General features: G+C 37.6%; 1 protein-coding gene across 2 annotated transcripts in view; it reads left to right on the top strand.

Annotated features, from left to right (window-relative positions):
- Positions 1-15,565, top strand: part of Rab27b (RAB27B, member RAS oncogene family) — a 50,415-nt gene that overhangs the window by 24,906 nt on the left and 9,944 nt on the right. The window contains exons 1-3 of one of the 2 annotated variants that reach the window (XM_048363581.1): positions 9,960-10,027; positions 12,438-12,609; positions 14,162-14,247. In XM_048363581.1, the coding sequence (XP_048219538.1) occupies positions 12,457-12,609; positions 14,162-14,247 (239 nt within the window). In that variant the 5' untranslated portion in view covers positions 9,960-10,027; positions 12,438-12,456. Of the gene's footprint in view, positions 1-9,959; positions 10,028-12,437; positions 12,610-14,161; positions 14,248-15,565 lie in introns of those variants that run through there. The other variant, XM_048363580.1, reaches the window with a different exon arrangement.

The raw sequence follows: 15,565 nt of genomic DNA on the forward strand, positions 1-15,565 counted from the left end.
AATAAAAGTCTCACAGGCTTGCCTGCCCAAGCTGGCGTCAAAACACCATCCTCAGATCTCAGTCTTGGGAAGTAGCTAGACCCTAGGCTTGAACCATTGTCAGCACCAGGCTCCACAAAAGATTTTTTTATTTGTTGGAAATGCGAGAATAGAATGAATACAGCCAGATATCTCACACACTCAGCTACAAGTAAAAATCTTAAATCAAGGGTTTGGGGCTTTTGATTTCCCATGTGGGTGGTAACTATGACATTTATACCTTGAGCCCAGAGATATAGACTGTAATGTCTTCCTCTTTTCATTACCCCACAGTTAATACTTAATCCTGAGCATCCAACCTCACGAGCCAAGTCCTCTGAATGCTTTTGCCAATTCTCCTACATCCAGCAACCCTGGATACACAGACTGCTTCCACGACCAGTGCCCTCCTCGTTCTCTCTTCCCTTTTCCCCATCAGACTCCATCTCTTCTATCACCTCTACCACTAGAGCCACACATCCTTTCTGCTTTAGTGACTTTTCATGTAGCCTCAAACCTTTCCCCTTGGTTCCAGCTTCCGACTGTGATCTGCCTGTCTCTACCCCCACATTGCTGAGATTACAGACTTTTACAACCATACCTGACTTTTTCTTTAAGAACAAAGTCTTTCTAACCGTTTTCCTGGGATAGTCTTGACTGTAGTTCTTCTGCCTATCTTATCCTTCCAAGTCACTGGAATTACAGGCATGAGCCACTGTCCCTGCCACCCTAGTTCATCCCTTTGTAATGTTTTCTCTCTCCTCAGAATTTCTACTGGGTGCAGAGCCTCAGATTTTCTGAGCCAGACTTCATTCCAAATAACATGTCAGATGAAAATTTTTACATCTCACCCAAATAAATGGTCAGAATGTGTACAAGAGTAGCCTTCTTTCTTTTTTTTTTTTTTTTTTTTGGCCAGTCCTGGGCCTTGGACTCAGGGCCTGAGCACTGTCCCTGGCTTCTTCCCGCTCAAGGCTAGCACTCTGCCACTTGAGCCACAGCGCCGCTTCTGGCCGTTTTCTGTATATGTGGTGCTGGGGAATCGAACCTAGGGCCTCGTGTATCTGAGGCAGGCACTCTTGCCACTAGGCTATATCCCCAGCCCAACCTTCTTTCGTTTTTAATCTAAACTATTTATATATAGATCTCTCTCTATATATACATATATATGCATATACATATATATAGCAGAACAACACTCAAAACAGATTTTCTATGACATAAGAATAAGAGTGCACAAAATAAGAGTGCACATAATGTTAAAAGAGCATTTATTAGTCAAAACAGTATTTTCTTTGTACTAACTTCATTATCTGTAGATCTGATTACATTTCTAGTGGTTATTACTCATAAAATTGTAGTGAACAGAGCTAAAACAATGGCCAGCAAATATTGTCTTCCTAAAGATGTCCTTATTCTTAGAATCTCATAGTTCTGTGAGTTACCTAGAATTATGTCTAAATGAGGAAATATTAATGATGCATACGTTGTTTTCGTAGATATATGCCTACAAATCCATAAATGCTCTCTAGTTTTACCATCCTTACATCCCAGATATTGTGATTAGGGTGACTTTTCTCAGATAATGAAGCAATGCATTATGCCTTTGTGATTTTCTCAGAACAGTGCCAGCTACAGAGTGAACCCAATTTGCAAGGTTGTTAGAACAATGTCTGAAAACCTGGCAAAGCATCTTATTAAAGAATATGGGGGAAGCTTAAGGAGATATTGGTCACAGAGTAAAATACTTCATTTCTGACAAATAAGCTTAAGATTATTACAAAAGTGAGACTACAGGGCAAGGAGGGGAGTAGAAACCTGTGGGAGAGGACAGAGGGAAAAGAGAAGACAACAAGACAGGAATGCTATGGAAGTGTATTCCATATGTGTATGAAAATAGCATAATGAAGCTGGCCGCTGGTGACTCATACCTGCAATCCTAGCTACTCAAGAGGCTGAGATCTAAGGATTGGGGTTCTAAGCCAGCCCTGGCAGAAAAGTCTCTGTGAGACTCATCTCTAGTTAACCATTCAAATACTAGAAGTGCAGGTGTGGCCCCAAATGTTAGAACACTAGCCATGAGCAAAAGAGCTCAGGGACAGTACCGAGACCCTGAGTATAAGACCCATGGCTGACAAAACAGGAAAGAAAAGAAAAGAAAGAAAGGAAGGAAATAGCATGATGAAATCCATCAGAGGCTGCTTTATAGGAGGGGAGAAGAAAACGGAGGGGTTAAGAGAGAGTAATAGAGACTAGATGAATTTGATTAAAATACTTTACATGAATGTTGTGAATATATCAAAATGAAGTTCCTTTGTACAATTAATTTATGCTAATGTTTTTTTTCCCCAAAACACAAAGGACAGATTTAAAAGGTTAGATAAAAGTGAACTGGTATCTGTGGTTAATAACAATGTGTCATATTCTTGACAATTGTGAAAAAAATGGATTTAAAATAGTCTCATCAGAAAGAAATGGATAACCCTGCATTAATTATCTCTATTTCACTTACTCCTCATGTGTACTTATGTCAAATATATTATATATCATTTCAAAATAACCTGTTACAATCAATATAGATAAATTTTTGTTCATTTTACAATAAAATATTTGTGCTTAGGGCTATATCTTTATGGTAGATGGCTTGTACATCAGTGTAAGCCTGAGTTCAATAACAGCAAAATAAAATTAATGAACAATACTTTTTAAAAACCAAACATATCTTTAATGTCTTCTATATGAAAATATTGTTTAAATGTTGAAGCAAATATAAACTTAACACCTTTTCATAAGCTACCTGTGGCTCTTCCAGGAAGGATGGGTTGTCTGCTTCCTATAAAATTGCCTTATAAGAGAAGGCCAAAGGATTGTCTCTTGGCTAGTTCTTGTGAGCCCATCAAAGCAGGAGCCGATAGAGTAAGCAGGGAAGCATCTTGCCCCAAGCATTGTCTTAACAAGAGATGCATCTTGAAGAATGTGGTACTGTCCTTTCTCCTAGATTGAAACTAGAGGCCAGGCCGACATTTGTGGTTCCCAACCTTTGCTAAATATTGGAATTATCTGGAAGGGGTTGATGAATTAAAGAAATATATAAATGGTTTTGTCTTACCATACGGATTTAGAATTTACTTGGTTTGGGGATGAAGTATAGCCTGGACACAAGGAAGTTCTAAAAGCATCCAAGTTCGAGAAATACTGAGTTGGATAAATCTTTCAGGTCTCAGTGGCTGACTGTGAGAAGCCATTAGTCTCTTTAGAGACTTGCTAATCTTCTGAGTGGGGTTAGTTTTGCTCTATTGCATCATTAGTTTTCTTCCATCTTGGAAGATATATGTGGGAAAAATCCTTTCAATACACAGCTTTGCAAGATTTCAAGGAGTTTATTTTTTTCTAACGTTTTACTTTTTCTGGCTCCTTAGCTGAAGTCCTGCCTGAAAAGGTCTAGGAAAGCATTGAAGTAAAACAAAACCAAACAAAAAGATTTGACCTTCTTAGAAGATAAAGAAATGAGTCATGGCATCGGCTAGCAAAGACAAGCCAGAAAGCAATTCAGGTGAAATAGTAAATGTTTCCAAGAAGAAATTCTTGAAGCTTGGTTTATTAAATTAAAACAGTTATTTAATATCTGTAGTTTTTTGAGTGAGTGAAGTTACAATGTCTTAGAGGCTGCTCTCAATTTTCGGTGAGACCAAACATAATATTGAAGGATGCAAAATTCTGTTGTAGCTGGGCATCATGTTGAGAGAATGGTAATTATTTCCAGCATAAGAAGAATCCACCATTCCCTATGTGCCCTGGAATCACAATCAACTAGAAGAAATTGCTCTCCCTTAACTAATGGGCTTTCTCATTTGATTTCTACTTTGGCCTGAATTGCTGCAAATTGCTACAGAATCTCAGTCTTCTGAGAAAGTTTTGAGACAGGGCTCAAGGGGAACAATAAGGATGAAAGAAAATGGCTCCAACCACGCTGCTGTTCTGTCCTGTTTGGGGGGAATATTTAACTCAAATAAAAAGTCTGCCTGCATAGACTCTGATTCTGCTTGTCTAGAGGAGCTCTGCCATTTGTATTTGTTAAGTCAACAGGGAATATGAATGGACAGCCACTGGATTGTGTAGTTGCTCAAGTTTCATTCCAGTGTTGGTTGACAATGTTCAGGAATCCAACATGCCCAGCTGTTTCCCAGTGGTTTTCAATTACTCCCCTGATCTGTGAACACATCTTCACAGTACATAGGTTATTGCCACCCAGGTGATAAATATTTTATAAATAAAAAATTACTTTGCTGGTATTGATGGCTCATACTTAAAATCCTTGCTAAGATCTGATGGTGGAGTTTTGAAGCCAGCCCAGGCAGACACATTGGAGACTCTTATCTCCAATTAACCAACCAAGGGCTAAAACTGAAGCCATAGCTCAAGTGGCAGAGCATCAGCCATGAGCAAAAAAAAAATTCAAGCAAAGAACAAGGCCCCAAATTCCAGTTCCAGTACTGGCACATGCATGTATGCACATGTAGACATACACACACACACACACACACAAATTATTTGGAGTAATTAAGATGTATAATGTACACAGTATGTTTCCAGTGATTTGTGTTATTTGAATATGCATGATACTTACTAGTAAGTTATTGAATTGTAACCCAGTGTACATACCTATATGGTTGTTATTCAAAGAATTTGGGGGTAAATTTCAATGTAATATTATTGGGATTCAGTAAGTTTTGAGATAGAAGTAATATATCATAAAATCCACACTTATAAAGGAAATACCTAAGTCAGTGGTTGTGGTGTATTTACGAGCTTGTTCTGTCATCACTAAACCCAGAGTATTTTCAATATTTCCTCCCCTTCTCCCCAACCATATACTAAGAGTAACCTTTTTTCTTCTCCTTGGCTCTTGGAAAATGTTAATTTATATTCTATCTCTACAGATTTATGTATTCTGGACATTGCATAAAATATAAGGCTTTTGTTTCAGGCTTTTTTCACTTGACAAGGTTTTCACATTATCCACATTGTAGGATGTATATGTACTTTATTCTTTCTCCAGCTGGATAGTATTCCACTTTTGGGGCATTCTACTATGAGCATTTCTATGCAAGTATTTCTGTGGCTGTGTTTTCATTTCACTTGGGTGTAGACTTGCAAGTGGAATGGCTGGTTTTTACACTAAGTCTATGCTTAAAGTTTTCAAGCAGTTACCAGACTAACTTTCAAAATGGATGCGTCATTTTGCCTTTGCACCAATAGCATAGGAAGATGCCATTTTGTCACCGTATTACCAACTTTTATCATGATGATTGTATTAGAACCTTCCTCACAACTGCAAAGTGGCTTGGGGTTGTACTTTTCTCTTGCTCTTTCAGCATCTTTTCATTGGCTTCTGGGTCATTTATAGGCAGTCTTCAAAGAAATATCTATTCAAACTCTTTGCCCATTTAAAAATTTTGTCTTTTTCTTATCAAGTAGTCAAAGTTCTTTGCATAGTCTGAATGTAACTCCTTGATAAGATACATAAAATGTGAGTATTTTTGCCTTGTCTTAGGGCTGCATTATCATTTGTATGGTATCTTTTCAAATATAAAGATTCTCTTGCACTTCTTTTTTTTTTGACAGTTGCATGTTTCTTTTATCACTTTAATATTATACCTGAGAAATAACCAATGTCATGAAGATTAATGTTTTCTTCTGAATTCCATAGTTTCAGCACTAATGTTTTCATCTGTGTTCCATTTTGAGTAAAATTTTCTATATGATATCTTAACAGCTTTATTCCAAAGGCTGTTCGTTCCTTATTGAAGTAACTCAGCACCCTTTGTCATAAATATTAGAACCAAGCATTTACAAATAAATTCTATCCATTTACAATTATATATCTATCTTTAGGCCTGTGCACACTGACTGAGATAAGTTTTGAAACTGGACAGTGTCTCTAGCTTTGTTCTTTTTAAATCATCATTATTCTAAGCTCCTTACATTTTCAAATAAACTTTAAGACCAGACTATTGTTTATATAAACATGATAGAATTTGATAGTGATTGAATTAAATCTATGGTACTTTTTAAAAATGTTTTATTCATTTATTTTTGTCTTCAAACAGTCTTGCTGTATAGGTTGGCTGACTTTGAATTTGCTATGATGCCTATTACCTTAACTACTCAGGGTTCTGAGATCTAGAGGACAACGTTTCAAAGCAAGCTTGGGCAGAAAATTTTGCAAGCCTTCATCTCCAACCTTACTAGCAAAAAGCAGGGCTAGAAGCATGCCTTCAGTGATAAAGTGTTAGCTGACACAAGCAAACTGAGCAAGTGTGAGACACTAACTTCAAACCCAGTATTGCTAATAATAATAACAATGACCAAATCATACATTAAGTAAAAAATAAATAATGATGTTACTTCTGGCTAGAACCTTATCTTTTATTCCATGGATACAAAAGTTACAAGTCCAATTTTTCTGCCGTCCATAATTTAATCTAACCTTCTGCACCTAATTGTGGTTGTGAAAAGCAGCATTTCAATGTCAGTTAATTGGAATGACTCTAGGGCTATCACTCAGCCAATTAATTTCTAAGAGCCTTGTAGTCAAAGATACACCTATTAAAGCCCAACATAGCCAATCAAATAAAGACCATGGCGGAAATAGTAGACATCTGTCCATCTTGTACTTGATACTTTTATTTTATTGAAATGATTGGCATCAAATACAAAGCAGTATCACTAATATTTATTTGCCTACTATTTTAAGCTCTCCCAACTGCCCTTTTAAGCATGGCAGGTTGTTTCGTGATTTGAATTCACAAAGTCCTAGCTTGTTAGGGCATTTTGTTTGCTACTCTGGGGACTGTGAAAAAAAATCACAAGTTTGCCTGTGTGATTCCATCTGAGCAGGAGTTATTGATGCATCTCTGAGCTCTTGTTAAGGTCTCTGCTTGAGTACAACATCGTGGTTCCTCAGAGGCATGCAGAGAAAAGATGTTAGGTGGAAAAATAACGATTTCTTGAAGGGGCCCTGTTCTCTGGGTCCTGACCTAATCAAATATTAACTTTATAGTCTCTCTGCTGAAACACATGTCACCTTCAAAAAAACAAAACAAAAGTCCCTTAGTGCTTTGACTTTTCCAAGATTATTTGAAATGGTTCCCCTGAAGACATAAATATTTTATTCCAAGAATATTTCTGTCCTCTTGTACAACTTAGAATAGAAATGTGTTCTCAGTGAACCAGGCTTGGAAAAGTACCATCGTGACTAATCTACCGAGGTCACTCATCAAGAATGAATTGGGATGGGATCATGCCTATTAATTGCTCCTGAGACTGATTTCAATCATCATGACATTTTACATCGGCTTGAAAGAGCTTAAATATATTTATATCTTCAACAAATATGTAGTAGGCCATTAGGTGATTCAAGCAGTGGAAAAAAGAAATGAAGTTTCTTCATGAATGGCATTTATGGTGAATGAGCAGAGTAGGAACTGGACTGTGGGAAGAAATGATGGGCAAGAATCAGCTAAGATATTCTAGAAATGGAAGTTATCTTCCTCAATATAAAGAAGAAAATTCTCTTTCTATTTCTACTTTGTACCTATCTAACACATTTCTCATTTCCTAGTAAGAATGAACAAAACTGAATTTTCCTTAGTTAGGGACAAATTGTCATTCCCGAAGGTCATATATACTCTCTGCATGCAACTCCTCATCTGAACCAGGAAGGGCTGAATCCCATGATGACTGAAGATTCCTTCTACTTCTAGAGCCTCCTGAATGTGGTGTTTTCCAATCCTTTTCCCAGATTTTGCCATTCCACAAAGGCTTCTGGGGATGGCACTTTTGCTGCCAGATTTCTCAGTTTTCCTGGCGCTCGGGCATGGCTATGGTAAGAACTGAAGCTGGATATTCTGGAAATACTGTGATCACATCCCTTTTGCTTCCTTTTTATATTTTGATCTTGTTTTTTTTCTTTGCTTCCTTTTTAAATCTATACAACTGAGAATAAACAAGGTCACAGACTTTGGGGCAGGAGGAAGCAAAGCTGTTAAACTTGTCTGTCTTTGCTCCTTCCCAGGTCATTGGGTAGTCCAATGCTTAAGAAAGAACTCTGGCTGATGTTTTATTTTTCTTTGTGGTATTCTTGTTTTCAAAGCCAAGGATAGAGTATCTAGGTCATATGATTTTAGAGGTCAGAAAATCACAAAGTAACCAAATGGAGCTAAACCAATAGCAAAACAATATACAGATTGTGTGTGTGTGTGTGTGTGTGTGTGTGTGTGTGTGTGTATAGAGAGAGAGATGCTAAGTTTTCAAAGGGAACTTGAAGGTAAACTATCTCATACATAGCTTAATCTATCAAGTAGAAAATATTAAAGATACTAAGTAAATGTTTCCACAGTACCAAACTTCATATTCATTTTGTATGACATTTGTGTTAAGTGACAAAGAGTATCACATCCCAACATTTATAGAAAGAGGTAGTATAGAAGGACCACAGTAAAACTGATCAACACCAGCCGGCATTGCTCATTCTGGACTAGGAAGCAACGCCAGCATTGCCCTAGGCAAATTTATTCATGAATACCAGCGGAGTAATTGGCTGCTAATCAGGAATACATGGTAGGTCATGTAATTGGCAAGTACTTAATACTCTCATTCTACAAGTAGGAAGTAATCTCCAGTGCAATCTTCCTACAGCTGTCTCTTCCTATCTGAGTTCTCCCTGGGACACACACACACACACACACACACACACACACACATAATATTACATGCAGGTTGGTCTTAGTCTTCTTTGACTACTTTAGTTCAGGAAAACCACTTCTTTGAATTTAAAGCACAGTAATGATTTGATTCATTTATCAAAATTATATTGTATTGTCTCAAGTCTATGCTTAACTTTCAAGTATGCTCATGATTGTTAGGAGCTTGATTAGCAATTACATTTTCTCTCTTTCTAATTTCAGTGGTACTCAGGTTTGAATGCAAGGCTTTGCACTTGCTAGCCTGGTCCTCTACTGTTGAGTTACTCCTACTTCCCTGTTTTTTACTGGCTATTTCCAAGATATCATCTCCCTTCCTAAGCTCAAGCACCTGCATAAGCTGCAATGGACCAGCTTTAGGCTTTCATCATTATGGGATCCACACCATCACATTCAGTTTCCCTCCCCTGAGATGAACTCTCATGGACTGCTTGGCCTAGACTAACCTATGTTTTCAGTTCTCCCAATTTCAACCTCTCTGTAGTTTGGCGTGACAGTCACATGACCTTGTGCCTACCTATGATTTGAGAAGGGTTCTTACAAACTTTTCTTCTATGGCTGTCAAGTAACTAGGATGATAAGGCATGAGTAAACCGTTCTCCCTCATCTTTTCTATCACCATATTTGCATCTAACAGTAGGAACTAAAAGTATTCTACGGCACTGGCTCAAGACATGACCTTTCTCAATATTGTCATAAAAATATTTACCTCCATCATGAAGGTTTATGCCTAGGGAGGCATTTGGCTTTACTTACTCTAATTCGGACTAGAATAAATGTAAGCTCTTTTTTTTCTGAGAGATTTAGCAATCTGATTCAATTCTACTACTGAAATAATAGGTGGTGTTGTCCTTACGAACAATTTCACATGAGCAAATTTTGGGGGGAAGAGAGAAGGCCAACTAATAGCTATGATAGATTCCCATTGTGGGTGGACATTGTACACTTGCCAGCAATTTCTTTTGGCAACTCATTTGGCACAGGGACTGGGAAAAGAAGCATCTTCAACTATAAAGTCTCTGTGAGATATTTAGAGCCAGCTAGACTTGGAACTAGACGCTTCTAAGCAGCCACTAAATGTAGATATTTTCTAAGAATTCCATATCAGTCATTAAGCAGGTTTCTAGTTAGCTGCTACACATTGGTTCCTGAGCAATGATCACGCTTTTTTCTAGATATTTCACAAGAAAAACATAATGTTCACAGTCAGCAACAACCCACTCTAAAAGTCCTCATGTAAAAGTGTTGCAAATTTTTCAAGCAATTAATACTTACGGAGCATTTGAAACAGAACAATCTCCTTCGATTTCTTTTTACTTCAATATACAAATCCTTTAAGCTTTGTCTTTTACTGTTGTATGGCAAGAAAACAGAGAAGCCATATTTTGAGAGGTTGAATTGGGAGTCTTTATTTGGGAGTCTTTATTGGAAAACTGGTAAATGAAGGCACATTCTGTTAGCAAAACCTGCAGCCCTTCATACACTGCCCACTGTCAGAAAAATGAACCATGAGAGCTGAAGAGGAAAGAAAAAGCAGAAAAACAATACCAACAAATCAGATTACTTCAATGAAGAGCTGAAGTGGGATGCCACAGTGACCAGAGAAGAGCCAGGACACAAGATACAAGTCACAGCATCCAGACCAGAGCTGGTCTGGGCCTAAATAGGGTCAGGTCAGTGGTCAAGGTCACAGGGAGCTTGAGTGTTTATGACTTAAGACTGTAGTCAAGTTCAGTAACCTATTGTCCAAGTTCCCACCTCTGCCTCTAGGAATTCAGGCACACCTGTCACCTGGGAGGTGGGATTTCCCTGTCTCTATCATGAAGACAAGATGGTGCCAGTTGCACCCAATACTCTGTCATCCACCATGTGGCCAAGATGGCCCCAGTTAGATTCAGCGTCCCTGCTTCATTACCTAAAGTGACAAGGTCAAAGTGGTTTCTATTTTGTTGCTTTGTTGTTGTTGTTTGGTTTATTTTGTTCTGTTGGTTGTGGGGCTTGAACTCTGGGCCTATGTGCTGTCCCTGAGCTCTTCAGCTCAAGGTAGTGCTCTGCCACTTGAGTCACAGTTCCACTTCCATTTTTCTGGTAGTTTATTTGGAGGTAAGAGCCTCACGGACTTTCTTGCCCAGAGTGGCTTTGAACCGAGATCCTCAGATCTCAGCCTCCTGAGTAGCTAGGGTAATAGGCATGAGCTACCAGCACCCAGCAAAGTGTTTGATTTGAATTTATGTTCATGAACATTATGTATGTCATTTTCTTATTAAATAGCTTTATCAGAAGTATCCAATGTCCTTAAGATTATGTATGAATAGGTATCATCAAAATTTACTTTTAATTAGTGAAGAATTCATGGAGAAGGAAACCTTTTCTGGATCTTCAAAGATGTGAAAATATATGTTATTTTGTCTAATAATAAGAATCAAGTTTCCTATCTTAGAAAAAATTCACAGGGCTTTCTTTGCAATGGATAAAACAGAGTTGTTTCTGTAACTTGTGAAACAAAAAGTTGTACCAAACAGAAAACCACTTTTCTAAACTGAACGGTGGAAATGTCATTTACTGAAGATAATGGCATCTTTCAAATACATGTATTGATATTCTTAAAAGTGTACTTGGGGCTGGGGATATGGCCTAGTGGTAGAGTGCTTGCCTCACATACATGAGGCCCTGGGTTCAATTCCTCAGCACCACATATAGAGCCGGAGTGGCACTGTGGCTCAAGTGGTAGAGTGCTAGCCTTGAGCAAAATGAAGCCAGGGACAGTGCTCAGGCCCTGAGTTCAAGCCCCAGAATTGGCAAAAAAAAAAAAAATTAAAAAGTGCACTTGGCATTAGCTCTGAGCTTATCCTCTCATAGTCATTGTAAACTCACAGAGTAAATAAAGCTCCATCAGGAGAGGTTAGTGCACTGGAAGAAAGGGCAAGTGCTGTTTCTGCAGAAAGGAGCAATATTAGCAGAATGACTCTAACTTACCTTGCAATGGCTTTGCCTTTTCCTCAGGGCTTGGAAATTACACTACTATGCAGCCAAACACAGTACTGACTACAGAGAACAGAGGCTCTAGAGTTTCAACGCTGATTTCTAAACATTGCTTCTGAAATGATTTCAAATCCATGTTTCTAATGGTTGTCATAGTAGTTGATAAAACTTTAAAATTAAAAAGAGGAATATTTTGTATGACATGATAGAAAACTCCTGCTATAGAATTAGATGCAAAATAGACCTTGAGTCTTTTCATTTCCATGACCCATGTGATTTCAGTGTCTCCGTACTATCATGCTGCTTCTGACACTGGCAATTTTTTTCATGTGACTCCCCCTCTTCCCAGCACCATCCCCCTCATCCCAAGGAGCAAAACTAAGGGTAAAACAAAAGTCTACGACATTGTCATTTAAGTTCCACTATTTCTGTGGCAATAGATAATTTGCATATTTTTGCATAGCAAGTGACACAATGTCAAAAGATTTGCAGTGAGTGGAATGATAGATGTAACCACACCCCTGAAGCTGCTTTGATCAACTTAATTCAAAATTTGGCACAGTAGAGGCATTGGATTTTTTAAAGCTCTGTCATTTCAATAGACGTTGTACTCTAAGAGGCAAAGGAAATCAACCTTAATCCTAACATGCTGGTCCTTTCTCTCCCATTCAGGCCACCCAAGACCACCACTATGACCGATGGAGACTATGATTATCTGATCAAACTCCTGGCTCTTGGAGATTCAGGGGTGGGAAAGACAACATTTCTTTATAGATACACGGATAATAAATTCAATCCCAAATTCATCACTACAGTAGGAATAGATTTCCGGGAAAAACGTGTGGTAAGTTTTTAACCATACTTTTAATCTTGTTACTTATTCCCTGGTATAAAATAAGAAAGAATTAAGAACTGTGTTTATTATGCTGCAAAGTGTCTGTCTTTTATCACACAACAATCATAACCTAACTTTGGAATCTTATTTACTACTATTTACACCATAAATATCATTTTGATTAAAAAATATTGAGTGACATGAATTCCTGTCTTCATAAGTATGCATGACAACTAAAATAAATGATTTCAGGATTTATGTGACTCTTTTGCTCCTACAAATTCTTTCAAAGTTTGAGTTTCTCAGAGTCTTTAACATTAACTCTTTGATTTGACTTAAATTCCTCAAGAAGACCCAGTGTTCATTTCCTTACTCTTGACAAAGGGGTTAAAAAAATATATATATATATGATTGGCAAATTGCTGGAACATGAGCTTTGTGAGTTCTTGCTGCCGTTTTATTTATGTGTAGCCTCAGCCATCAATCACTGGCTTATTATGAACAGAATGTGAGACTAACCCATGCTATTTTCCAAGATGAGGGTGTCTAAGTGAGAATCACAGTCACTTCTTGCTCCCATGCTAGACACTAATGACAGGAAGGAGGATATTATGACATGCGAGATGGGTAACATAGGCACAGAAGCTTGGCCAGATTTCATGCCACCAAGGTTTTCTTGACTGCCAAGATGGCTGTGCCTTCCAGTTGATGACATAAATCTCATTCTTTGAAGATTTTAGAGAAAAAAAATGATTCCACTAGATTCCTATTGCCTGGGAAACTATAGGTCTTCTTTATGCCATATGAGAAAGCCAATACATTATGGATTCATTTTAGCAAACTTGCTTAGAATATTTCCAGGACTGTCCTGACTTCTGTACTCTCCTATATCCCCACTAATCTGAGTATAAATCATTGCACAAATGTCCATTTAAAATATTAAATGTATCTAAAAAAAGTCTATGAATAAAGGGCTAGTCCAGGAAGGCATGAAATGTCATGAGGCAACTTATGTGAGTACATTTTATCCATTTGATTTTATAATACACCCAGGATTGTGCATATTTTATAGCTAAGTAAAAGAAATTCATGTATCTATCTGTAAAACACTTTGTTTTAAAAAAACATTTCCCCCTGTTATTTCATTGAAGTTTTTAATGCCTCTGAAAAGTAGGAAAGAATTATGATTCTCAAATTGTACATAAGCAAATCAGACTCAAAGAGGTTAAATGAGGAGTTGGTGTTTGAACCTAGAACTTGCATCATAAATCGGATGTTTGCTACCACCGTGAGGAAATGACAGAAGGTGTCTAATTTAAGTTTGCAGTATGCCTAACTTGTGTTGAAAACCATACTTGTACTTGACATTTAAAAGTGAGATATGTGTGATGCTTGTGGGAAAAAATAGAGCAAATATTTATTCTGCACTCTGAACTTTGATTATAGTAATCAAGAAAAAAAACATGCTGAGTAAACCCGGAGATTTAAATGTTGACAAAATTCAGAGCAATATTAAGTGAAAAGAATCATAGTTTGGGTTTTTTTTTGTTTTCTTTTTTAGGTTTACAATACCCAAGGACCAAATGGATCTTCGGGGAAAGCATTCAAGGTACATCTTCAGCTTTGGGATACAGCAGGACAAGAGCGGTAATGTAACTTTACTTTGTTACTTGCTACAAATTGCTTAGAAAAAAAAACTTATTTTAAGTGAGTGCTAACATATGAGCTTTAAAAGATGATATGCAACTCTACTCCTGAGTTTGAAATAGACATTTATAGCAAGAATTAAAAATAAAGCAGGCACTGGTGACTCATGCCTGTAATCCTAGCTCTTCAGGAGGCTGAGATCTGAGGATCCTGATTGAAAAGACAGCCCAGGTAGACAAATGTGAGAGTGTCTTTTCTCTAATTTAGCTTAAAAAAGCAGGAAGCGGAGATGTGGATCCAGTGGTAGAGTGCCACCCCTGAGCAAAAAAATGCAGAGCAAGAATGTGAAGCATTAAGTTCAAACCCCGCCATGACAAAAAGAAAAGTATTAAAAAAAAGTAATGCCAGGTGCTGATGGTTCTCACATGTACTCCTAGCTACTCAAGAAGCTGAGATCTGAGCATCAAGATTTGAAGCCAGACAAATCTTGGAGGCTCGTATCTCCAATTAACCAGCAAAATACCAGAACTTGAGGCCTGGCTCAAGTGGTAGAGCACCAACCATGAACAACAAAAGCAGAGCACGAGAGTAAGGTGCTGAGGTCAAACGCTAGGTCCAACATATAAAAATATATATGTGATTTCTTAGTTAACCATAACATTGTACAGATTCAAGCAAATCTTTGTACATCCTGAATCTATCTAGTAAGGAGAAAAAACTTTAATATTTACTTGATCGAAGAAATTGACCATTATGAGTGGCATTCAAAGTGGAAGTTGAAGAATAGGTGCTCAGATCTTTCTTGTGTTTTCTTTTCTGCTGGGTGATTGGTTTTGCTCACTCACAACCTCTTCCCTCCCCCTCCATCAGTTTCTATACCAAATCCTTAACACCCTTTTTACCTTCACTATGCTGGGCCCAGTTCTACTTCTTGAATATCCCTGTCTGAACACCCAGTTGAAACAAATTCTTCCTTTTTTCTGGATACTTGTGACCCAGCCTAAAGTCACTCAATCATATATATATCTTCCAAAAAACAGTGTAATCTATTTTATCTCAAATCACAATGCATTAATTCACTGGATTTAGGAAGAGCCCTTGGCTGACTAGTTTTTACAACATCATCTCTGTTGCCATGTCTGAAATAGCAGATACTCAGTATGCAGTCGTATGGGTTGCTTAAAGCCAAGGCTTTTATTGCCTTATTCTCTAAAGATATATTTCTTGGGGATCTATGATTTTTGAATTGCTAACTACCCAAAGCTAATAAAGCTTTTTAATATTAAATTAAAAATTAAACAGCAGCAGTAGATTGGCA

Source organism: Perognathus longimembris, chromosome 15 (assembly GCF_023159225.1).
Source record: "Perognathus longimembris pacificus isolate PPM17 chromosome 15, ASM2315922v1, whole genome shotgun sequence".
In the NCBI taxonomy this organism is placed as follows: domain Eukaryota; kingdom Metazoa; phylum Chordata; class Mammalia; order Rodentia; family Heteromyidae; genus Perognathus; species Perognathus longimembris.